The sequence below is a fragment of the Chanodichthys erythropterus genome, chromosome 7 (genome assembly GCF_024489055.1).
Source record: "Chanodichthys erythropterus isolate Z2021 chromosome 7, ASM2448905v1, whole genome shotgun sequence".
Classification (NCBI taxonomy): Eukaryota; Metazoa; Chordata; class Actinopteri; order Cypriniformes; family Xenocyprididae; genus Chanodichthys; species Chanodichthys erythropterus.
In genome coordinates this window covers 8,988,336-9,013,647 of record NC_090227.1, presented here as the reverse complement: position 1 = coordinate 9,013,647, position 25,312 = coordinate 8,988,336, and the positions used below count along the sequence as shown (strand labels likewise).

The 25,312-nt window shown below is 39.8% G+C and overlaps 3 protein-coding genes across 6 annotated transcripts; all 3 read right to left on the bottom strand.

Moving 5' to 3' along the window:
* Positions 1-227: 227 nt before the first annotated feature.
* On the bottom strand, positions 228-1,878 carry foxg1c (forkhead box G1c). Its single transcript, XM_067388992.1, has one exon. It carries the CDS (start codon positions 1,876-1,878, stop codon positions 721-723), a length of 1,158 nt encoding a protein of 385 aa, XP_067245093.1. The 3' UTR covers positions 228-720.
* Positions 1,879-3,480: 1,602 nt separating this feature from the next.
* Positions 3,481-5,962, bottom strand: pglyrp5 (peptidoglycan recognition protein 5). Its single transcript, XM_067389779.1, has 4 exons — positions 5,830-5,962; positions 5,545-5,740; positions 4,169-4,287; positions 3,481-3,971 (listed from the first exon to the last, which is right to left on the bottom strand). Exons 1-4 carry the CDS (start codon positions 5,870-5,872, stop codon positions 3,787-3,789), a joined length of 543 nt encoding a protein of 180 aa, XP_067245880.1. The 5' UTR covers positions 5,873-5,962; the 3' UTR covers positions 3,481-3,786.
* A 5,878-nt stretch (positions 5,963-11,840) lies between these two features.
* Positions 11,841-21,642, bottom strand: LOC137023105 (uncharacterized). 4 transcript variants are annotated; one of them, XM_067389769.1, is made up of 8 exons: positions 20,835-21,625; positions 19,689-20,018; positions 17,987-18,307; positions 17,709-17,831; positions 16,971-17,282; positions 13,806-14,096; positions 13,201-13,327; positions 11,841-12,671 (listed from the first exon to the last, which is right to left on the bottom strand). In XM_067389769.1, exons 1-7 carry the CDS (start codon positions 20,989-20,991, stop codon positions 13,245-13,247), a joined length of 1,617 nt encoding a protein of 538 aa, XP_067245870.1. In that variant the 5' UTR covers positions 20,992-21,625; the 3' UTR covers positions 11,841-12,671; positions 13,201-13,244. The 4 variants fall into 4 exon arrangements, with proteins under 4 accessions (XP_067245870.1, XP_067245868.1, XP_067245871.1 ...); XM_067389767.1 differs by having other exon boundaries at positions 11,841-13,327; positions 20,835-21,624; XM_067389770.1 differs by lacking the exon at positions 20,835-21,625 and adding an exon at positions 19,358-19,451 and having other exon boundaries at positions 11,841-13,327; positions 19,689-19,978.
* Positions 21,643-25,312: the final 3,670 nt, after the last annotated feature.

The window sequence follows — 25,312 nt, the reverse complement described above, 5'->3', positions numbered from 1 at the left end:
TAAGATTAATAAATGCTTTATTGTTCTTTCTTAGTTCTTGCTGACTGATGTATTTGACTAATGTCATCAAATGAAACCTTATTATTAATTGTAACCGAAAAGTTATTTCCTGTGAATTTGAAATTGCAGTAGGAAATTTATTTCATAAAACAATTGGCATGAACAAAGGTCTGTTCCTCCAAAACATTTATTTCCTATAAGTGGATACATGTTTGGGCCAGGTCAAAATTACAGGCCAAGACCTGTAGGCTGCTTCTTAGACAAATATCTACAGTATTGAGATTATGTAAGTGACTGTAAATGCTGAACAACACGAAGACATCTTATGAAAAAGCACCGGACAGAATCATGCAATTAATCTTTTCTTTTTTGTATCCTACATACAAACTTGTCCAACTACTCCGCGCCATCTAAAGAAAAACCAGCAGCCATCAAAAGAGACTGTGGTCAGAACAAAACATGATTGTTTCCCACAGCTATTTCCCTTTTTTTAAAAAAGAAGTGCATTGTTTTTCAGCTCGCCATGTTTAGTTCGACCGTCACGTGCCTAAAAATACTTGGCTTAACTAGTTTTTGGGGTAACTAGATTGTAAACAACTGGAAATTACAAAACAAAATTTGTTTTGGCCACAAATATTTGGCCTCACATGAAATTAAATAATGGATAAAAAAGCTTGTTCATACAATAAATACTTTTCAAAAAGCTGAAAAACAAACTGTTCAGTGCATGGAGCTGGCTGTGTTAAAATGAGGAAAATAACTAGGAATGTCTGTACATAGTCCTCCAATGTATTCAGAAGTAGGAGATGGCTTTCCCGGGAAAAACTGTCCAGAAGGAGATGTTTTGGAGAGGTAAGATTCCTCCTGCGACCAGGGAGACAGTCCCGCTGTGTGAGGCACCTGATGAGAGTAAAAGTAACTGGACTGATTGGAAAGTAAATTAAAAGAGCAGGGAGCAGAGAGAGGCAGAGGCACAGAGGCAGATGTGCTGAAGGAGGAGGTGGAGGTCATCTGTTCACAGCCCATTCCATAATAAGTTGCTTCTTGTGCGGATGGGAGAAGCAGTCTTTCCGCAGAGGAACCGACCGAGCTGAAATGCCGCGAGCTCTGGGACAAAACTGACGCGGCGTAGTTGTTGTGGTGAGCCGACGAGTTCGGGTGACGGTGCTGGAGGGTCATGAACGGCGGGACGGGCCAGTAAAACGAGCCTGCGAACGCCAGTCCTGCGGTGGCGGCGGTGGAGGATAGCCGCGCGCCTCTCTTCATGGCCAGCTTGGCGCGAGACGCCGCTGTAGACCGGCGCCTGAGTTTTCCAGTGGTTCCGCCGATAAACACGTCATCGCTGGACGGGTCCAGCATCCAGTAGTTGCCTTTTCCCGGGTCATCATAGTGGCGCGGGACCTTAACGAAGCACTTGTTGAGGCTCAGGTTGTGTCGGATGGAGTTCTGCCAACCTTGCCTGTTTTCTCGGTAGTACGGAAAGTTTCCCATGATGAACTCATAGATGCCGTTGAGAGTGAGCCTTCGCTCCGGGCTCTGGCGGATGGCCATCATGATAAGCGCGTTATAACTGAACGGAGGCTTATCGGGTTTACTCTTCTTCTCCTGTCCATCTGTTCCTTCACACTTTTGCTCTCCAACTCCCCCAGACTCTTTTTTATCCGTTCTGTTCGCTTCGTTCCGCTTTGGAATCGGCTTGTCTTTTCCGTCATTTGACTGATGGTGATGGGAGCGCGCGGGCGGCTTTGCGGCGCGAGAGCGCGGTGCTTCCGGCGCGGCGCTCGAGTCGCTTCTCGTGCGCTCGTGTCGGAGCAGTAAGCTGCTGATGCTAAATGACGACTTGTGGAAAAAACTCACGGGGGATTTTAGTTCCTCCATGTTTAACAATATAAACACGCTCCTAAAGGTGTCCAACAGGACTTAAAAGTTTAGCGAAAGCCCCGCAAAGTGCCCGTTCATTCTTTTGAAACGCTTGAGGAAAAACAAAACATCAGATAAGTTTCCGGCGCAGCCAATCTCTCTGACTGATCAATGAACTCGAAGGCTCAATTATAACACTTCGAAAGCCGGTGAAACTCAAGCCTCTCACCTGAGACCGCCCTTCTGTTTACACATTCATCTGACTGAATGCCTGTCAGAAGCGAATGAGGGAAAAAGACGTTATGCTAAGGAGTTCAGATATATGACAACACTTGGAGATGTGAGTAAACAAACAGCTTAGGATGGACATGAACCCTAATCTCTGGAGGATGAACCCAGAGGAGCGTGTCATGCAAAACATAAAGCAATGACGAAACTCTTTAACGTCTATAACTCAGCGCTTTTTTCCGCTATGCGCTTCAAACTTTGATATAGTATTCCCATATTTGTCTGCTTCAAATTAACGTTGTTTTGAAATCTACTTATTCCTAAACTGTAAATTAAGTCAAGTTGGAGTAGCATAGGCTACTGTGGTTACAATCTGCATGATCGGAGTGAGTTAGATTTTGTGCATGAACTAAAATGAGCTACATGATAAAAATAGATGATGCTAGCTATATCAAATTAAACAAGAGAAACGGCCTATTCATATAATACCAGTTAATTATTGCAATTTTAGGTCACACTTTATATTAGGTGTCCTTAACTGCTATGTAGGCTACATGCATACAAATATAGCCTAGGTAGTAGGCCTACTTATTATAGCCTATTTATGTTCATGTTGTATTGTACAGGTTTGGTGGTATGGTTAGGTTTAAGGGTGGGTTTAGGTGTAAGGGAAGAGCCAACAGTGTAATTACAGCAGTATAAGGACAATGTATCAAATTATTTTTTTAATTATAAGCAAAATTCGAAATTTAAAGAAATATCTTCAAATTTATTTTTTATCCAAATTCCTTCATTTTTACAGAGAGCTTGCAACTTCCATGACCTCAGCAGGGTGAACACAGATGTTTAGTGGCATTGTGCAGACAATTTCATTTTCAGTTTAATTAGCTATACTTGTACAAATAATAAGTACACACGGGTATTAAAAAAATATATATATATAAGTACAGTAACATGTAAGAGCATTGTATCAAATGATTCATTCAAATGACAGTAGTTAATTCATATATAATGGGACCAAGTTATAGCAAACAATACAAGACTAAACAACAAATAAAGTAAAATAATTATATATATATTTTCTAATATTGCATAATAAGAAGTGCAAAGTGCATATACATTAGAATTACTACATACAAGTAGGGGAAACAGTAATAATAAATACAAATTTAGTGGGGGAAAAAATCAGACACAAGGACATTCATAAGGCATCACAGCATATACCTCGTTTACAACTGGCCAGAGCACTAAATTATTGCACATCACTGTACAATCCATTTTAAGCTTGTTGTTGTTTTTTGTTGCTGTTTTTTTTTTTTTTTTTTTTTTTGTGCAGAGAAATTAAAACATCATGATTTTGTAGATTTCAAGTCTAGTCTCAAAAAAAAAAAAAAAAAAAAAAAAAGTCAGTTAAAAATCTCATAAAAACCATAAAGGAATGCTAATACGACTGACCAGAGGAATCCTCTTAGAATCACATAACTTACTGGATAAACAGAATTTTAAATTTTTCAGAACTTCTTTCTGTTTTTCAGTAGGATCTTTTTTGACAGGATTATGTCCTTTAGATCTGGTTCCAAATTGTTATAGAATTTATATTAATCTATTAAGATTTCTTACAAAAGACTTTCGCAAGGCACACAAAAATAAATCTATCACACTTTCACATTCACACGGTGCTACACACAGCAGAGGTCATCAATGGTTTTGTAATTGTTCTCTTAGTTTTGGCAGCAGAGAGTATAAATGTTCCCCCGGACACGCCGTTTTTGCCACGTCTCTATGTCCCACGAGCACAAAACTGGGTTGCACATGACCGTGAAGCACTCCAATGTGCAGCAGTCTCAGCAGAGCGGACAGTGACGCAGAACTGGGCAATTCATCTAGAAAATACAACAAATCTTCTTAATGATCTGTGAACTTTGGTTCAGTATTTCTTTACAATGAAATTCTTATGCATGTTGATTTCTTTTTCCATATAAAACCACTAAATATAGAAACAGTACAATAAATTATAGCACCACAAAAGACAATAAATATAAGAAAATTAATGTAATAATGGAGGTAGTCGTGTTCTCACCATTGAAGTTGCCCATGAAGGCGATGCCAACAGAATGGAAGTTGTGTTCCTTTGCGTGGGCCCCTACAATCCCCCATCCCCGCCCTTCATACACCACCCCATCTCCAGAGATCAGAAAGCTTGAGGAAGACAGAGAGAGTTGATGTTTAATGTATAGAGTCAGTCAGCAGAATTTAAACAGGACAAAACATGCATTGTAAAAAAAAAAAAAAAAAAAAAAAAAAAAAATGATTATAAATGATTATAAAAAAATGAACATGACAGTCATAGGAGTTGACATGCAGGGCACCTTCCTGTATTATGGTTTTCTTGCCACGTGACAAAAATGGCTTCCTACATGTTGGTTACACCTAATGCTTCGTTCACGCTACCTTGTATTTACCGGAATCTTGAAATGACAACACGTGACGTTATATTCGGAGCTGTTCACGTCCTTTTGGTCCTTGAACTGGGAATTATGCGTTTCCATGGCACCACTATCAACGCCTAAATGAATCTACAGGGGTCCAATAGCGGCCACGTGGTACATTTTTTACTTTCAGAAAACTCCCAGCTTACAAGCTGTAATTACGAGCTCTACGAGGACGTGAACGCTTTTTACAAGCTATAATCTCGTAACTACAGGAATTACTAGGCTGCGTGAACGCACCTTTACTGACTTTGATTTGTTGGGGAAAAATGTGTATTAATAATAATAATAATAATAATAATAGTAATACTTACATTAATTATGCCTACATATTTCTTTAAGAATTTCTGTCTATTAAAGAGATACAATCTCTGCCCAAATAACACGGGAACGTTCTCAGAACTTTGGCTAACGTTCTGGGCAAGGATCTCACAAAGTTATGAACATTCTTCACGTAACATTAATATAATTCGTTCTTCAATAATGTTGGCACAAAAACATTTAGGCTACTCATCGTTGGAACTTTTTTCTGAAACATTTTCGTTGGACGCTATTTTTATTTAGGCCTATTTTATTTTTAATTTAACTTGTTCCAGAATGTTCAGAGAACATTCAAATGTACCATAATGTTTGCAAAATGATCAAATATAATGTTCTTTCACTGTTCGTATAACAAGTTTTTAAAACAATTGACACATTCACAAATAACGTCTTCATAACTTAATGAGGAACGTTAGAAAAAAAGTTCTTGGAATATATTTTTGTTTTTCGCATTTCAGACTCAGACCTCGACAAAAAGAGAGTCACGTCACTGATCCATATAGCCTAAATGCAACTAAATTATTATTCATAATGGAATTAACCTACCATTTGGCGTCCAAACAAAGTTTACAAGTAGTTGTTTTTATTGGATACGCAATAACGTGTGGTCAGATCTATTAAGAAGTGTTATGTTCTATTATCTTACTTGTAACCGATATCGTCGAATCCCCTCTCTTGCATGTGCATGTGCTGGATGTGAGCGAGGTGAGGGACGCTGTCGCACGGATTCGAGCAGTACCGGAGCGCTGTGTGGTGAACTATCACAGTCTGTGCGGGACTCTTCATCTCTGTCCTGTCTCGAGGATCCACTGCGTTCCAAGCACGACGACACACTACAGCCACTGCGAAACAACAGATCAGATCAAAAAACTAGAAATCACATATAAATAGGCTACTGTGCGCGCTATCGCCTGTGGACGATTGCTCTCACCCGAGTTCATGTCCACGGTTTTTCTAGGTGTGTGTCCGTCCATTGTGTGTCCGACAAACTTTTCTTTCAACAGCCGGCGAATGTAGGCTACATGTCATGCAAACTGACAAGTTTAAATGCCCTGACAGGGAGGGACATACGTGTTTACTTCCGCGTACTTTCCTGTCTCGTGCAAAAATTCAGGTTGCGAGTCCTGCAAGAACATATGAAGAAATTAGGCTGCTTAGCACGGGCTTTTTATAGACTGGTATGGAAATGCCACTATGAATGGATGATGATATTTTCCATTGCAGAAATAACAGAAGTGACATCTTGGCAGTGTTGCGTAACATGAAAAGAGGCAGTTAAATATCACTTGCATTACACTGCAAAAAAATTGCGCAATCTCTGAGCACGGTGAGAAAACATAAACCTGGTTATTATTCTGTTTTTAATTATAATTTAATTTGTATACTGTGACCCCCCCAAAGTATGAATTCCTTTGTATTAGATTTAAAGGAATAATTTTGCTAACCCTCATGTACTATAGGCAGGAACAATGCATAGCCTACAATAGCATACACTACCTATCAAGTTAATCCCTGAATAGTGGTTTATTTCAGATCATTTTAACTAACCATATAATATTCATTCATATTAATTTAGAATATAGATATTACTCTTAATTGTCCAGATTTGCAATATGTATAATGTGTCTATTAGATATTTTTTTTCTATAAAAAACAGAACATGAATTTTATCAATTTGCCACTTATAATTCAAAGAATTGATTTATTAGAATTGATTGATTATAATTCTATAATTCAAAGTAAAATCAAAAACGCAACGTCGCTTTAATCTAAGGCTAATACAGCTTTTTTCAACTGTTTACACACATTTTCAAACCTTTGCCTCTTTTTTTCAAAACTTCACACACAAATCCAAGAATTGCACACACACATCCCTCACATCTCTTGCAAAATTAAGCATTGCATTCAAAATATCACAAACACATCCCAAAAGCAAACATTTGTCTTATGTTGCAAACACCTTTGCCATAATATTCTATTTTTGGAGATATCATACACAGTTATTCAAAGCTAAAGCTTTTCTTTCAAGAGCTCCTATGTACATTTCTGTACAAGACTGAAAGTAATTGGCAGAGAGATGTTGAAACCAAACTATTTTTTTTTTTTTTACTGTAAGCATTTGTGGTTCTGAATACAGTATTACACAATACGAAAGGAAAGAAATACGTTAAATGTCTAGTTGGACAGAAACAAAGGTTGTGTTTGAAAAAAGAAATCAAGGTACTTCCTGTAGATTTTTGTATGTTACAGAATTGTGTGTTGTGCAAAAAGTTTCATGAAATTGAAAACTCATCAAAGGCTGAGAATTAGTGTATGGTTTGCAGATTTGGTGTGTGGTTCTGGTGTGGAGTATCAGGTTTCAGAAATTGTGTGACAAGGATTTTGTGTTTAAGCAGTTGAAAAATGTCAAAATCTGCTGCTGGGCCATTGTTTAGTTGAACAAAATGTAAAAATATTTTCATGATTTATCACAACTTTTCACAAAAATTTGTCAAATCAACTTAGGTTCACAAATGTTGTTCAGTTAACATATTTTAAGTTTCTGTTGAATAAATGTATCTCTTTTGTCTCTTTCAACTCAAATTTTTAGTTTGAATGAACTCAAAAATTTAAGGCAACCTACTTTAAATTAAACCAACAAATCAGTTTTACAGTGTGAATGTGTCTTTAATAATTTGTGTGATGTTAATCTAATGCCACATCCACAATAATACATTTAAAAAAAAATAAATAAAAAAAAAATCTAATGAAAATTACATTGTCTAAAGTGTCTTCATGGTCTGATCTCAGCATCAGTCTCTCTCTACCTTTAGAGGTGGAATATCAGGATAAAAACGTCTTCACCTGTGTGTTCAACAATCCCATCAGCCACCAGTCAGAACAGGCATCTCAACATCACTCAACTCTGTCACACATGTGCAGGTACAGGAGCACTGATATATATGTTTATGTACACATTCACTTACATTAATGTCTCTTTTTATCATCACAGGACACTCTCCTTCATCCTCCAGTCTCTCTGATAGCGCTGATCTCTTCTGCTGCTGGATTTCTGCTGATTGTAGCTGCTGTCGGGATGCTCTAGATCTGCAAGAAGCAAAGGTAAACAGACCAAGAAGGCAGATTCATCTGTCGAAACATTACAATGTTCAGACGATTCTGATGTGTGCAAAGTTTCAAGAGTTTTTGCGCATGTTAAGGGCCCCAAAAATGCCCAAATAGTCAAAAAAAAAATCCTAAAGAAAACAATAGGGCCTTCGCCTTTGGCCCTACCTATTTCATGTGTGAAATGAGCTGAAGTATATTTTGTCTTAGTCGTCATGAGACAATGATCAAACTCTGTCTTTCTGTTGTAGTGCTGCCAACTTTCCAGAATGCAAATAAGGGATGGGGATGGAATAATGTGTTTTGATGTGAATGTAAATATACATATTAAAGGGGACCTATAATGCCCTTTTTACAAGATGTAATATAAGTCTCTGGTGTACCCAGAATGTGTCTCTGAAGTTTCAACTCAAAATACCCCACAGATAGTTCATTATAGCTTATCAAATTATGCCCCTTTTTGGGTGTGACCAAAAACATGCAGTTTTTGTGTGTGTCCCTTTAAATGCAAATGAGCTGCTGCCCCTGGACCCCTTCCTAGAAGAGGGCGGAGCTTTAACAACTTGAGCTTTGGATGCTCAACAACAACAAAGCTGGAGAATCTCATGCAGCCAAAAAGCAATTTCAGCCTTACATTGTTTAAACCGGAGTCGGACACTGATGGAGAGACTCGGGAAGAAGTTACAACTTTTAAAATGCAACTGGATGTTTCTGAATGGTTAGTGGATAAATGTATATAGTTGCTGTAGAGCTGAGTCAACTCATCGACTAGCATGTGCCGTCATGTTAATCTTTTGTGCAAATCCAGCATTGAATTGACCCTCGTTTGTGAAGCAGTCCGGCGTAAAATGACGGCATGGCAAAAACACTCTACTACAACAACTCTTCCTCTTCTCTAAAGGCCCAACATGGCATCACCCCCTTTGTTGTGTGTAAAAAACACAGCTCTAGGAAGATGTTGACCACTGGAGTTAAAAAAAAATAAGTGTGAATTGAGTGTGTGAAATGAAAATAAAACCGACCACAGTCACAAAAATAAATGTGTGTTTTTTCCAGTTTATATTCTGATCTGCTCATAGTTTGATCTTTATGTCTCATCAAAACTATTTTAGCACTTTGACGCATTAATGGCTGTTGAACCCCATGAGTTTCCTGACATAAAATGATCATCAGAGGTTTGGCCTGATCAAGTATCTCTATTGTTAAAATCATTGTTAAAAACAATCAGTATATTATTCAGTGACCTGTATGTTTGATCAGCAAATACCAACAGACTTTATTATGCAGCAGCTCACCGTTTCCTCACTGTCATTGATTTTTGTTTTATTTGTCACATATCTACAAAAGTTCTTACTGAGAATTAACAGATCTTTAGATGATGGTTTATTGAAAATGTTTCATTTGGAGTCACCATGATGGTAATCAGTGTTTCTCCCAATGCAGGTCATGCTTTAGCACCCTTGTGATTAAATATAGAAACACATTTTTTGGTCTTTGTGCTCAGGAATATGTTTTCTGAAAGTGAAAGGCAGTCATGTGGCACCTCCTGATTCTGATCTTGGTAATTTATTTGTCAGTCTTACTTAAACTGACATCACATCATCCGGTTGGGTTTAATTCCCACTCATGTCATTTACATATAGATTTGCTGCATTTAAATTGCCACTAGATGGAGCTAAATCCTTGCATGTGAATTAGGAGAGAATAATTCTTAATTAGAATATCTGAATAATTGTTAGATTAATTAGCTGTTTTACTGAACTAAACTAATAATTGTTTTCAATGTTTTCTTCTGAACATATTCAGTTTAGATGGTTGTTTACAGTGCAAACTCTCTCTCGGTGCATTCTCTAGATATCTACTATATCTGATCAGATTAACTCTGAAGACTATCTAGAGATTCACACTGGTTTTAATAATAGAAAATGTGAAAGATTAAATCTTTGGAACGAGTTCAAGTTCTGTTTTCTTTCTTTAGATCAAACAGTGCAATTTTAACAAGGCATATTACAGTCTCGGAAGGGAAGAGTCTGTACTCCATTAAACTGGTGGCTCAGTTTAATGGAGTACAGATGCATCTCTTTTAAAGACCCTGCTGGAGCGGCATCTAGTGACTGAACATGGAAAAACAACAGAGGTTTTGAGCTTTCAAACAATCTTTAGTTTGGAGAATTTTCACAGTATATGTATTTTCAGTGGTTCATGTATTGTTTTCTTTCTTCTCTTCTGGTTATCATGACATGTTCACTCCTGCTGGTATTAGTCGTAAAGAATGCACATCTTTTGTGTATTCTAATGAAAAAGAGCATTTGCAAGCAACATTGCAAGTCTTATATTACATTATATTAGGGTCCACTTTCACAGACAGGGCTTAGCTTAAGCCAGGACTAGACCCTAGTTATATTAGGATATTTAAGCAGCTTTTATTAAAAATTCCTTAGAAAAAAAACAGTGATGTGGATCTTGAGACAAAACAATGGTAACAAGTTACTGTCAGTTGAGACAGCTCAAAGTCTGGGACTAGGCTTAAGCCTTGTCAGTGAAACCAGGGGTAGGCTTCTATGTTTTAGCAGTGACCTTTCAGAATGATGTTGTACAGTAACATATGACTCTCCCAATGTAGAGGATGCAGTTTAAGCTCCCTCTTGTGACTGAATATGAAAACACATTCTGTTTTTAACCACTCTCTCACTGTGATTTTTGCTCCATTGAATATGATTACATTAATTAATCAATCAATCAATCAGACAGAGGCAGGAGAGGCAATGGTAAATTACAGCTTCACAACATTGTCCAGTATCAATTAAAAACCTTGAAATGGAGACTTTCCATTATCATTAACTAATAAAGGCAACACATCACAGAACTACAGTAACAGAGGAAGTAATACATACAGTGGGTACGGAAAGTATTCAGACCCCCTTACATTTTTCACTCTTTGTTATTGCAGCCATTTGCTAAAATCATTTAAGTTCATTTTTTTCCTCATTAATGTACACACAGCACTCCATATTGACATAAAAACACAGAATTGTTGACATTTTTGCAGATTTATTAAAAAAAGAAAAACTGAAATATCACATGGTCCTAAGTATTCAGACCCTTTGCTGTGAGATGTCAGAGCAAATGAGAATCATGAGGTCAAAGGAACTGCATGAAGAGCTCAGAGACAGAATTGTGGCAAGGCACAGATCTGGCCAAGGTTACAAAAAAAATTTCTGCTGCACTTAAGGTTCCTAAGAGCACAGTGGCCTCCATAATCCTTAAATGGAAGACGTTTGGGACAACCAGAACCCTTCCTAGAGCTGGCCATCTGGCTAAACTGAGCTATCGGAAGCCTCTCCTCAGTGCAAGACACATGAAAGCCCGCATGGAGTTTGCCAAGATGGTGAGAAATAAGATTCTCTGGTCTGATGAGACCAAGATAGAACTTTTTGGCCTTAATTCTAAGCGGTATGTGTGGAGAAAACCAGGCACTGCTCATCACCTAAAAATGGCTGTCCACCAACGTTTACCATCCAACCTGACAGAACTGGAGAGGATCTGCAAGGAGGAATGGCAGAGGATCCCCAAATCCAGGTGTGAAAAACTTGTTGCATCTTTCCCAAAAAGACTCATGGCTGTAATGGATCAAAAGAGTGCTTCTACTAAATACTGAGCAAAGGGTCTGAATACTTAGGACCATGTGATATTTCAGTTTTTCTTTTTTAATAAATCTGCAAAAATGTCAACAATTCTGTGTTTTTCTGACAATATGGGGTGCTGTGTGTACATTAATGAGGAAAATGAACTTAAATGATTTTAGCAAATGGCTGCAATATAAAAAAAGTGTGAAAAATGTAAGGGGGTCTGAATACTTTCCGTACCCACTGGCATATACCGACATAAAGCAGTGTTAGTAATATGAAAAAAATAAATAAAACAAGTTTTTTCAAAGCCACAAACACACACACACGTTTTTGTGAATTGTGCGGACATTCCATAGGAGTAATGGTTTTTATACTGTACGAACTGTATTTTCTATCGCCCTACACTACCCCTACCCCTAAACTTCCCATCACATGAAACTGTGCACATTTTTACTTTCTCAAAAAAACTCGTTCTGTATGATTTATAAGCCTTTTGAAAAATTGGGACATGGGGTAATGTCCTCATAAGTCACCCTCTCCTTGTAATACCTATGTCATATCATTATAAAAATTTGTGTCCTGATATGTAACAAAAACGCACACACACACACAAGATACTGCTAATTCTAATTTGTTATTTAGATCATTTATGTCCCCTCCTTATGTATATTATATATGAAAACATTTGATTATTGATTAAAAAGCAAGCAAACCTTCATAATCATTATCACAAACATGAAAAGCTCAGGTGATAAGGCTGAACTCTTTCTTTCTACATATCTTTACATTTACGGGTCTCTTCTGTCATGACATGCACCAGCAGACTACCATTATACAAGATAAGTGATCAGACAAAGCAAATCCATTTCCACTGTAAGGTACCTAATAATTTAATATACATTTTCCCTGGGAGACATTTGGTTTGCTTTTATTGTTACACTAATGATGCTCAGCTTCATATTCCCTTGAGGCCTGATGAAATCTACCAATTTTCCAAACCAATGGACTGCATAGATGGTACCAGCTTAATGACCAGCTTCTGCTTCATACAGAAAAGAAAAACAGATTCTGAGACCAAAAACTTCCAAATGTGAAATCTTAGAGTACAATCTGTCTATTGTTGGATCATGATCTCATCTTTTATTAAGGATCTGGCTACATCAGTTTTGCAGATATAAATAGTTCTTCATCTTTAATTTTATTGTCTGTAGGAGTTTGTAAGCCCCTAAGGCCGGTTCTAGTTTGTCTATTCCACTTTTCCACAGTTTTTCTATGTAAACACTCGCTAGATGAATATGTTTGACCACTGCACTTGATTCTTGAAATAAAGAATCCCCATTTCATGCATTTTTCAAAGAAATAATGCATTCTGTGGTGATACCCACATCTTATATGAAATTTCTATCTCGTAGTTTACAATCGTACAATATCAAAGATGTGAGAGTCAAACCAGTATTTTGTTAATAGAGCAACAGGTATTAAGTGTAACATTAGTAAAATGGTACGTGAAAGGGTTTCGTCAACCCATTTCCCCATTAAATGGGTTGATGAAATATGTTTTTATTCACCAGTTTGACATCTCAATAGAAACTGGTTCATCCAATTCTTCCTGCTAATCCTCTCCTTCAACAACTTCATCTTTCAACAGCGGCATCACTACAGTCACTGATTCATTCCCTTGGCTTCCTGTGGAATCTGAAATACAGAGAAAATGACAGTATTGTTACATATTCATAAGGATGAAGTAACAGACACAATCTCAAAGAAGACAAGAGTTCATTAAAAATGCTAAAAATAAAAAATAAAAGACAAATATTCAATCTCTAGGAGCTCCACATAGTATTTTTACAAAATGAATACCTACAGATGTTTTTCCCTCGAAAACCTTAATAGAATAGAAAAATAATAGAGTAGGATACTTAGACTTCATTAGTCTGGGAAGTGGGAAGTCGAGTTTTTATGAGTCGAGTGAAGGAGAGGTTTTATTACAAGAACTTTTTAAAATTCTTAAAACTGTACTTCCAGAATGACATGAATTCAGATTTTCAATGTGCTCCGGAACACTCATGGAAACAAGAGGAACGCATTAGCTGGTTCAGGTGTGTTTGATTAGGGTTGGAGCTAAACTTGGCCCTCTAGGACCAAGTTTGCCCAGGCCTGCTGTTCTACTCACCAGTGACATCCACATTGAATCTCCTGCATGTGGTCTGTTTGCTGTTGATGATCTGTAATTTATAATGTCCTCTGTCTGTACGTCTAACGTTCCTGATGGTCAGCCATCCTTTCTTTTTGTTCAGCTCCACTCTTCCTGCGAATCTCTCATCTGTTGTATCTGGCCATGTAGCATTTGTAGCAACAAGACTCTTTTCAGCTCCAAACATCCACAGCAACAGATCACCTGTCTGTATAGAAGCACTAGTCTCGAGACGGACAGAACCTCCCTCCTTCACTGACTCTGTCTTTACTTCATGTCAGAGCAGCAAATAAAAAAGATAAAAGCATAATTTAGTTTGCAGTTTCAAAAGACATTTAGATACATTTTTAAAGCTATCTGACATGTACAAAAACTTAATTTCCATTTTGCATCATTTGATATGAAGCTAACTTAATGGGATATGTGGTCTCAGACTTTTGGAACCAGCTATAAGTGTCATTAAATGTCAGCTATGTAAAATTATGCTGTTATCTCCAAAATGCAAATTTGCTGTACAAACACTAAAATACAGATGGTTTAATTGAGCATAAACCTGTGGTAATTTCAGCTCACGTGTACTGCACACAGAAACCAGAGCACTGGAGTCACCACTAATCTATCTAATGTGTCATCTTAGTTTCACTTTCATGGAACTTTAGTCCAATTCATTAGCTGCTGTTTTCCTTTGTTAAGTTTTCCCACTTCTGACTGTTACCCTCTGTCACGGTTGCTGATCCGCTGTCTTATCCTGTTGTCTGTGTGTGTGTGCGTTCTGTCACGTAATCGGTTCGTGTGGGCATCGCTGCTGATTGCCATGATCAGTGGCAGCTGTTTCTCATCCCCTCAGTCTTTCGTCTCTTGTTTGTCAGATCGTTGTATGAAGTACCCTGTGTTATTCCTGTGTTCCTCGTGTGTGTTTCCTGTTGGATCGGAGATCTTCATGCCGTTGTGTTCCTGTCCCTTGTTCTTCGTTGGATTATTCTCGTTGATCATCACTTCCACAGACTTCCTACACGATCTTCACTTCCACGCGATCTTCACTCACCCGGACTTCATGCATGATCTTCACTCACCTGTTCCACGGCCCATCCCTGCGTCATCGCTCTCCTGCTGACTGCCACATTACCTCTGTTTCCTGGTGTGACGCTCAATAAATGAGATTATTTAACTTGTCACGAGCCTGGGGCTCCGCCTTCAGCCTTGGAATGCACTGGTCCACCTTGAACAGCCGTCCAGAATCCTATGCCTTCGCTCCTCGACTCCAGCATGGACCATAGGCCTTGCCAGGCTCCCTTGGCACGTCAGCTCCACCTGGGTCAGACATCGCCATGCCTTCGCTGCAGACTTGCGGGCCATCCGCTGCTCTCCGGCCCTCCACCCCTTCGGCTCTGACTTCGGCGCTTTCCCTCAGGCTCCAACTCCGCACTCATTCACACCAGCTTACCCTCAGGATCCCCACTTACATCTCAGGAGACTGTCGCTGCTGCTTCGTCATGGCCATCCAGGTCATCAGCATCCCATCTCTCCCTCGGACTTCTCCCTTGGGCTCCACTTTCCAAGACTTCGCAGCTGTCAATCTTCACCCTGGTGTCGTAAGCAGGGATTCCCCCTTGGCTCCTCCCTCCATCCACTCCGCCTTGGACCATCGCCCTGCTAGTCACTTGGCTCCTTCCATCCTTCCATCATCCCAACCATGGCTTCTTTCTCTATCATCACCACCCTCTTTAATCTGCCTGCCCCTTTCACCATCCCTCTGCCATCTTCGTATCCGCCTCCCAACCCGTCTCAAACCTCCACCTGTCTCCCTCATCTCTGTGCTTCTGTCACAATGCGAGGTAGCACCTACCAGGATGGGGCGTTGTCACCACTAGTCTGTCTAATATGTCATCTTAGTTTCACTTTCATGGACCTTTAGACCAGTTCATTAGCTTCTGTTTTCCTTTGTTCAGTTTTCCTGCTTCTCCTTTGTTGTCACGGTTACTAATATGATTTGCCATCACGTTCAGCTGTGTTACCCTATGTATTGTTTGTGTATATAGTTCATGTGTTTTCAGTGTTCTTTGTCCGGTGTCGTTAATGTTACGTGGTGTTCGTTTGCCTGCCTTCTGTTGGAGTTTATTAAAGACTGTTTGTGTCTGATCTTCATCTTCGTGTGTATTTCTTCTGTGTAACGTGACACTTATATCAAAGATACAGCTTTTAAAGGTGGAGTCAGTATTTTTTCAAAAACACTGTTCGGAAGTCAGTAGGGCCGACACCAACAACAAACGTTTAGCCACTCAGCATTAGGGGGCGTATGACGGTTGAGGAGACAGAATGAGCAAGAGAAAGATTTGAAGACAGAGAGATGAGACATATACAAAAGAGTTCAAAAGAATATCACTGGAATGAAGGTTTATAACTGGGTAAGCGCTTTAGGACCCGCGTCAATATTAGAAAAGTTCTCTAGTGCTGGAGAGAGCCAAGCGGGTAGGCCTGAAAACAAACGCAAAGGCTACTTTGATTCCGCTTCACATGTGAGTAAAACCGGGTTTGAGTGTCATTGACTGTCTGGGGCTGCTGTGCTGTTGGCGACTAACAACGAACACTTGTTCATTTTTTTGTGCTTCCTTGTTGTTCGTTCATCATCTAAACCACTGCACACTGACAATTGCTAGAGAATGCAGTGTTTTGTGCCATTGTTAGTGTTCTCGCCTCACATGCCAGCAGCGAACGGGCCAGGGTTCGAGACCGATACGGAGCAGGGTGGTTAGGATTGGAGAATGAGTTTTGGTGGTGGAGCAATGAAGAGAGGGGTGGGTTTGTTTGGGTTGATTTCAAATATCAACAATGTTCAACAGTGTTTTTTAAAATGTACTTATCACACAAAATCTACTTATCCCACCTGGATTTATAGGCAAAAGAAATTTCATTTTAAATCACAAACTACCTTTGACTGTCTATGATTCCTAATCATGCCTTTTCTTGATTTCCCCCCCTGGAAATAGTTCTACTTTATTCATGCAATAATATACCTTTAATCTCTTAAGATTTAAATCTATAAGAAAATTGCTTACATTTTGAGTGCTTTGGTAAGTTTCTGATCATCTAAATTGTTCACACAGTTGACAATCATTAACACACTTAAGGACTTGACAAACTCACCTCTCACAGAAATGGTGAATTTCTTATATTTGGTTCTTCTGTTGTTGTGGATCTCTAGTTTATAAACTCCAGAGTGAATGGTTCTGATGTCTGTGATTTTAAGATTTCCATTCTCAAATAATCTCAGTTTGCCTCTGAATCTCCCATCAGTCCCATCAAATTTAGCGGGCTCATTGTTCTCTTTGATTTCAGCTATGAGATTGTTTTCATCTTGATACCACCACTTTATCTTGTCATCTTTCTGTAGTTCAGTAAGATCAGTGGGTAGAGTGATAGATTCCCCCTCCATCGCTGACTGTTTTGTCTCTTCAACTGTCACAGCAGCACAGAGAAACAGAGAAGATAAATGTGTTCTTGATCAAGTGTGCAGGTGAACATCTTAGTCACATAAGTCTCTTTAGTTTTGCATGTTCACTAATAGCAAGTTTCGCTTTACAAAGAGATCATTTTCACTTCGCGACCAAAGGTGCATTTACACTTTTTAATTCTGCGCAGGTGGCATACATGCATGTACTGTATACAAAAATGCAAATGTGTCTTCTTCGTCTATACTAAATAATGACAGAATTTTCATTTTTGGGTCAACTATCCCTTTAAGTATTGACAAAAAGCTGTGGGTAATCAGACTTCATTACCTATTACAGCATGATCAATAATGCAGAAACCTTTAAATATAGATCTATTGTAGCATAATAAACCTCTTTGTTTTCATCACGCTGAATCAGCTGTAATACTCACCCATTTGTTTTTTGAGTTCAGAGATCTTGCGGCGATAGTAAACCACAACAGCACCCAGAACTGCAGCCACCAGCAGAGCAGCAAAAACAATCCCTGCTACAACACCTGAAGACAGACCCGGATCTGTAACAGGTAAAGACAGACAGTCATTAGTGTGAGTGGATGTGTTTTATTTTAATCTAATTCAATTAATTTAAATACTATTATTATGAGAAAAGTGATCTAATTATACTGTATGTCATTCTCCCATTGGTCTTTACAGACTCAGGGTTACTCACCACTGACAGAAAGAAGGAATCGCTGTGTGCTCTCACGGCCTCGGATCTGTAGTCCATAAAGTCCAGCATTTTCGGTTTTCGTGTTCTTGATGGTCAGAGAGCCATTTTGGTTCAGCTGCAGTCTGTCTCTGAATCTCTCATCAGCATCGTTTAATGAGATCTCTTTAGTTTCCACATCGATTTTAGCCAGAAGGATGCCTTTATCTCCAAACCTCCACACTATTAGATCATCTCTCTGTACTTCAACATTATTCTGTAGGGTGACAGACTTTCCCTCCATCACTGACTCTGACTTCACTTCATCTGTCTCACCAACCACGCCTGGAAAACAAGCCAAAACAGTTTCTCATAAAAAGATGAAACTTATTAATCATTATAAACCCTCATGTGTTACGTCTAAAGATGTATTCATTGTGTTTATAATGGGTGTGTGTGTTGGATTTGGTTGTTTGCTTTTTCTCTCTCTCTCTCCTTTTCTTTTTCCCTCTCGTTATAAGATAGGTGTTCCAATCAGATGGGTTCAATCCGGTCGTGGGTGATTGGATGTTGACGAGAAGGAGTGAGAATATAAGACGTGGTGGAATACTGGAGAAGAGAGAGAGACTTCCTTTCACCGGGACAAAAACTTCCTCCCGTGACCCAGACTCATTTATTGTTTTATTTCTTGTATATTGTATATGAGGGAGTGAACTCAGTATTACAACTCAGGTGTGCTCTTTGACAGAGAGAGAATTGACGTTGTTTAATATTCTTTGATTTTGTTAGTTTTACGTTGCCTATGTTTGCTAACCTTTTATGTTCTTTTTGCTTTAAGGGAATGTAGGGGGAGGGTGCCATTTTTGTTTGAACTTCTATCTTTTTTGTCTTGGTTATGGCCAGGTAGGGAGAGAGGGAAGTTCTATGTATTTTATTTGTGGGTTATCTTTGTCCAGGTAAGTTAGAAAAATATTGGGTTAGTTAGTTTGGGTTTTGTTTGTTATGTTGGCCTAGCCCTTCCCTGAGGTTTTGTTCCCAATACCTTTGTTAGATCCTTTCAATTAAAAAAACCTAATTTGAATTGGTGTTTGTGTTGATTCTGGGACGAATAGAGGTTGATGTGCAACTATGCCAAAGCCCATGCTTATGCTAGAAAATGCTTTTTGAATAGCTGTAAACTATAGTGACCTCTATGCGTGAAATGGTTAATCTCCAACAGATGTTCATGAGAGCATCACAATGCACGTGTTGTGTTGACACAAGATTTTTTTTTTTTTTAAATGTGGTAAATTTTTTTTTTTTTTTTTTTTTTGCAAACAAAGAACTCGCATTGCTTCATAAAACTGAGGTTAACCAGTGAAGTCACGTGGATTACTTTAATGGTGACTTTAGTACCTTTCTGGACCTTGTAAATGGTAGTTGCGTGAACTGTAAGTGGAGGGACAGTCACAGAAATCTCGATTTCTTCCGTTTGTGTTCTGAAGATAGTCTGGAATGAGGGTGAGTAATAAATGACAGAATTTTCATTTTTGGGTGAACTAACCCTTTAAGTAATTTAATTAGAGTAAAACTAGGTGGGTCTTACAAATGTTATATAATAGACTACATGCCATATTTTTATATCTATTGGCGGTTTATAATAAATAATACAAGTATCTAATTATTAACAAAGACAGTGCTAATGTAAACTGGCTAACTGTTATATTGAAAGACTTGAGATTCTTACCAAAGACAGTGACATTAAATATCTTTGTCGTAGTCTTTTCTCTAGAGATGCTGAGTTTATATTGTCCAGAGTGTCTGAATCTGGTGTTTCTGATGGTGAGAGATCCAGTTTTTTGGTCCACCTGCAATCTGCCTCTGAATTTCCTGTCATCGGTTATAAAAAGTGAAGTTAGGTCACTCTTTCTTGTTATTTGAGATATGATAGAGTCTTTAGGTCCAAACAGCCACAGTATTGTATCATCGTTTTGTATTTCAGTAATATCAGTGTGTAGAATAACAGAATCTCCCTCCATCACGGACTCGGGTTCATCCGTCTCCGCACCAGACACACCTAGAGCAGAAACAATCAGCTTTACAAATACAGATCAGACTCTACCACATTTTTACTAACATCAAGAATGACGTCCAAATTAAAATGATAAGCCCCAAGAAGCAGTGAAATTATAACATTGGGGCATTGCTAGGCACAACGCGGAGCCGAGCGAACCCCCTTAGATGTTAAAAATTCACTGTAAACCACGGCTTCATGGGGATTATTGCTTTTATAAAACGGTTATTCCATAACCATTTATACAAATATTAAAGCATATCTATTAAAAGGACAAGATATCGCAGCGGACATTCAAATGATTTTTTTTTTTATTATAAACACAGGGACTGACCTGAAGGAAAAAGCTGTATCTAGATGCAGGTAATACACGCTTCAATGAACAGTATAAGAACAAAGTGTCGCTCAGAGTGGTTGGTGTTGTGCAATGATACACAGAACGGTATTGTGAATAAAACACAGCTATTATCAGAATTAAGGACTGGAACTAACCGTTTTATAATCTACAATTTATTGGGTGTCGTAAAATCGGTTAGACCGTTAGACCCTGTAAATTAACAAAATCCAGAAATAATATGAATTACAACATTTTTTATGGATAAACTCTGTAGAGAATGGCGCTGGGTAACTTGCGTGTGAATGTTAATATTTTACGGCGACTGATTCAAACGCGATTTACCATTTAACACTCAGATTGCCACATTACTCAATCATTATTAGACATGTCTGGGTCTATTTCGTCGGCGTTGTTTCCCATGTTCCCAAACTCTGATCATACTGCGGTGTCAATGAAACCGAAAGAAACAATTAATCACTTACCGTCCGTGAACAACAGGAATAGAAAAAATATTAACATGTTGTGCATGTTGTTGTTGAGCTGCGTAAAATCTGAATTAATAAAGATGATCTGTATGGAGTTTATTCTCTGTTCCGCAGAATCTCCGTTGTTTTTGAACCGCACCCAACTGACTGACATGAATAGGCTAACTCACAAAAACAACATAGAGACGCCAAAAGAGATACGTTAGGCCAATTTAGGACTGCGACTTTTTTATATTCGCTTAACGAGGACCAAGTAAATTCGTCCTTGAGAGAAAATTAGAGACGAGCAAAACAATCGCACGTCGCAGCTGTAACTTCTTGAACGAATTTCAACGATTTTCACGACGGCTGGGAGTGTCTGCAGGTCTTTCTTCTTCTTCTTCTTCTTCTTTAATGGCAGCAGTGTGACGAGGTGCTGAGCGTCTATTTCACAGCGCCCTGCATTTTTTGTCTGGTCGCTGATCTTGAAGAATGTTCAACTTTGGGCAAAACGCTGCACTCATCACTGTCACTTTTTACCCTGCTGTGCAACCGCACGCTGCTCTGCATGCAGCAAGGCATTTTCAGAAGTGTACAGGGGCCAGTTGCACAAGCTGTGCGCAAGTTACAACGTTACAAACTAGTTTTGACGTAAATGGGCACTAAGTTACAACTTACGCACTACTAAATATTTTTGTGTTGCACAATTAAACATAGTTGAAGCGTAACTCTACGTATACACTAAATATTTACGGAAGCCTCCTATCAGGAGTAACGGTTGGAATAAAATAGCAGACTGACTGAACTGCATCAATAAGCTCTTGTTTTACCTGACAGACTTCATTCTTTACACATATATGATGCTGCTGACATTTAGGACTCTCTTACATTTTAAGAGAGAGAACATCATGTGAAAAGATTACTTTGTTAGCCACTCTTCAACACGAACCCGTTAAACAGCGCGCCGCTGTGTGCATCGGTCCTATCACTCCGTGTTGGGCAGGTCAAATAAAATCAGTCATAATCAATAAATGTCATTTCTTATGTTTTTGTTGTTGTTGTTGTTGTTTCCCTATTTATTTATTGATCCTTATTAATTTCGTTTCAAATACAGTTTCTGAATGTTATTTACATATAAAAACATTTATGATTAAGTAGTAGGCTATTATATTTAATGGGAACTTATTTTTACTGTTAGCTACATGAGGCAAAATAAGTCAGAATGAAGGATAAACTTAAAATAAACTTAAATTATGCAATGTAATTATATTAAACTTTAAATTTGACAGTATGCTTGGTAAAAAGAAAAAAAATATTATGTGTAAAATTGTTTGATGGTTGTTCAGAAGAGGACTGGCTTCTTTGATTTAGATAGTTTGTGGATCGTTAGGTAGAGCTCACAGCGGGTGATCGGTCAGAATCACGCAAGATTTCTTCATTGGTAGTATTTATTGAATTTACAACTGCATGATTGAATATGTACAGTGATGGGTGTGGTTCTGAAACAAATAAAGGAATAAAACAAACAATTATTTGAATGCAAATGAATGATTATCATGCAACAAATCTCTATTTGTATTAACTGTATCCTATTCTAACAATACAGCAGAAATAAAATACAATGATATTTTAACATGGCCAAAACTGGCATTAAAGAATGAAAACGGCTGTGCTGTGTCTAAGCAGCTACAACTATAACAATGAGAAAGGATAAACCATTCACAATACAATGGCTCCCTCTGCTGGTCGCAGAAATAACTACACCAGGCCGCTCCGAGAGGTGTCACGTGACAACCAGTGTACATGCGGGAGGTGCGTGCCCTATAACCGATTAACTGGAGTGAAGGCGAATATCATCGCGATAGCTTACAAACTATGTGCAGAGGGTGCTTAAATGGTATTCTACAATGTGTAACCAAAGAATGATGCAAAAGTGGCAACCTATACATCGATAGAAAGAAGCATCACGATACGAGGCCTAACTGGGCAGAAAAGCCTGAGCTTACATTTAGCAACACTAAACATACAGAATACTACCAATATTGCCTTAGCAATTACAGTAAAAGAACAACAAAATACCGATTCTTACTTGTAAAGACGCACACAGAATAAAGCAGTTGCATCAAGGCGGGTTGTAAGCCCGTGAAGTTAGCGTACACTACTGGCAAAAGTCTCAGACAGAATGCTACCAGCATGCAGCGATCCTGAGTCAACTTGTGATTGGCTAAGAGTCCAGGTGAAGCGAGGCGTCTTCCAGTAGGAGAGAGAGAGTCACAGTAAAGTGTCTGATGCTTAGCGGCCAGAAGGGGGCCTTTTTTACAGCCGCCCCCAGATTACTGAAGGGAATCTGTAGAAGAAGAAAAGGCGCCCACTCGACCGGTAGTGTTTAGTCTGACAACTCTGGAAGCTGGATGAGTCTAGCCACAGGGTGGGTGTACGCCCGGTCTCCTACATTCACCTCAGCAGATCGTACTTTTCCGTCGAGGCCGGGAAATACGCTGGTCACTGTACCCACTGGCCACAGTGAGCGAGGGAGCTGTGGGTCAATGATGAGGACCGTCTTGCCAATGTGCAGGTCTGGGTTTTCAGCATTCCACTTCTGTCGGGCCTGGAGGCTGGGCAGATAGAAACGAATAAAATGCTTCCAGAAGTGGTCAGCCAACAGCTGGCTATGGCGCCAACGCCTACTGCCCAGGAGCTCGGAGTCAGGATACACCACCTGCGGTAGAGAGGCATCTGGCCGCCCAATGAGCAGTGAGTTAGGAGTTATTGGATCAGGGTCGGCGATGTCTGCAGATGTGTAGCCTAATGGTTTGGAGTTGAGAATCCCTTCAATCTCAACTAGTAGGGTTCTCATTACCTCATCTGTCACAAGCTGGGCTCCAACGGTTACTTGCAGGGCTTGTTTTACTGAGCGTATCTCGCGTTCCCAGCAGCCGCCGAAGTGGGGGGCGTTAGGTGGATTAAACTTCCAGTCGATTTGCTGAGAGGCAAGTTGAGCTTTGATGTCTGGAGCAAGGTCGGCGAATGCTTCCCGGAGCTCTCGATCACCACCTCTGAAGTTAGTCCCCTGGTCTGAAATCAGCTTGAACGGCTTTCCTCTGTGGGCGATGAACCGTCTCAGGGCCATGAGGAATGAGTCTGCATTCAAACTGGAGAGCATGTCGATATGCACCGCTCTGGTGGTCATGCATTTAAAAATTATTCCCCAGCGCTTTTCACTCCTCCTTCCAATCGCTACCGAGTATGGCCCGAAGCAATCTACTCCTGTTGAGTAAAATGCTGGCTTGAAAAGTCGGACTCTGGTTGGAGGCAAGTCTGCCATTTTAGGGATTTGTGGCTTTCCGCGCCATTTCTGACACTCTTGGCACTTGCGCTGAAAGCGACGGATAGCCTCTCGTCCTCTTGGTAGCCAATACTTGCGGCGCATCTCTGAAAAGACCCTCTCTGGGCCTGGATGGTGCAGACGGTAATCATACTCTTGGATGAGCAGCTGCGTGACTGGGTGTTTGGCATCCAGCACCACCGGGTGAACAGTATCAAGTTCCAGCTGGTCACTATAGCGCAGACGTCCACCAACACGGATGAGCTTGACACTGTGGTCAAACTCTGGTGCGAGTTTGAGAAGTCTGCTGCTCTTGGCAACTGGTTTCCCTGACTGCAGCTGGGCATAGTCAATGGGAAAACTCTCTTGTTTGACCTGTTGTAGCAGAGCCAGCTGGGCTTGCCTGTAGGCTGTGACGTTGCCTGGGGCGGCCCCATGTAGAGTCTTCGTTGTGGCAGTCAGGAGGTCTCTGAAGGAAGAGAACTGCTTAGCATCCGGGAGATGACTTGGCGTGGTAGTAGTGAGGCCGCAGAACTGTGTTTTCTTGAGCTCTTCACCCTGATCTGCATCTGTCTGAATCTGAGGACTTTGTGGCCATTTGTCTGGGTCACACCACAAGAAGCTTGGGCCTTGACCCCAGCGGCTGTCTGGTGTCAATGTGTCAAGAGGTTTGCCACGTGTTATGTCATCGGCAGGGTTTTGTGCAGAGTCCACGTACCGCCATGTGTCGCCCTCGGTGAGATCTTGAATCTCTGCCACGCGTGTTCCAACAAACACTTTGAATCGGCATGACTCCGACTGCAGCCACTTGAGCACGGTAGTAGAGTCCGACCAGAGCACCACCCGCTGGATGGGCAGTGTGAGTTCAGATTTGAGGATCCGAGCCATTTGTGCTCCGGTCAAAGCAGCACATAACTCCAGCCGTGGGATTGACTGCTGCTTTTTTGGAGCAACTCTGGATCTTGCGGTGATGAAAGCTACTTGGACGACTCCATGAGGATTCTCCGTTCGGAGGTATGCCACAGAGCCATAGGCTCGCTCCGAGGCATCACAGAACACGTGGATCTCGCGCTCACAGGTGGGATTGTCTAACTCACGGCCAGTGTAACACCTTGGAAGTGCTATGTTCTGTAGGTGAGGTAACTCGTCCTCCCACTCTCTCCATGCGGCT

What these genes read in the sequence shown, in the direction of transcription:
- LOC137023105 (XM_067389769.1), bottom strand. Translation starts at nt 20,991, where the DNA reads ATGTCAGTCAGTTGGGTGCGGTTCAAAAACAACGGAGATTCTGCGGAA. An exon ending in TGAACTCAAAAAACAAATGG is followed by an intron (nt 17,283 to 17,708) that starts GTGAGTATTACA and finishes CTGCTGTGACAG; the next exon opens with TTGAAGAGACAAAACAGTCA. An exon ending in ATTCACCATTTCTGTGAGAG is followed by an intron (nt 14,097 to 16,970) that starts GTGAGTTTGTCA and finishes TCTGACATGAAG; the next exon opens with TAAAGACAGAGTCAGTGAAG.
- foxg1c (XM_067388992.1), bottom strand. Translation starts at nt 1,878, where the DNA reads ATGGAGGAACTAAAATCCCCCGTGAGTTTTTTCCACAAGTCGTCATTT.
- pglyrp5 (XM_067389779.1), bottom strand. Translation starts at nt 5,872, where the DNA reads ATGGACGGACACACACCTAGAAAAACCGTGGACATGAACTCGG. An exon ending in TTCGACGATATCGGTTACAA is followed by an intron (nt 4,288 to 5,544) that starts GTAAGATAATAG and finishes GTCTTCCTCAAG; the next exon opens with CTTTCTGATCTCTGGAGATG. An exon ending in CTTCATGGGCAACTTCAATG is followed by an intron (nt 3,972 to 4,168) that starts GTGAGAACACGA and finishes TGTATTTTCTAG; the next exon opens with ATGAATTGCCCAGTTCTGCG.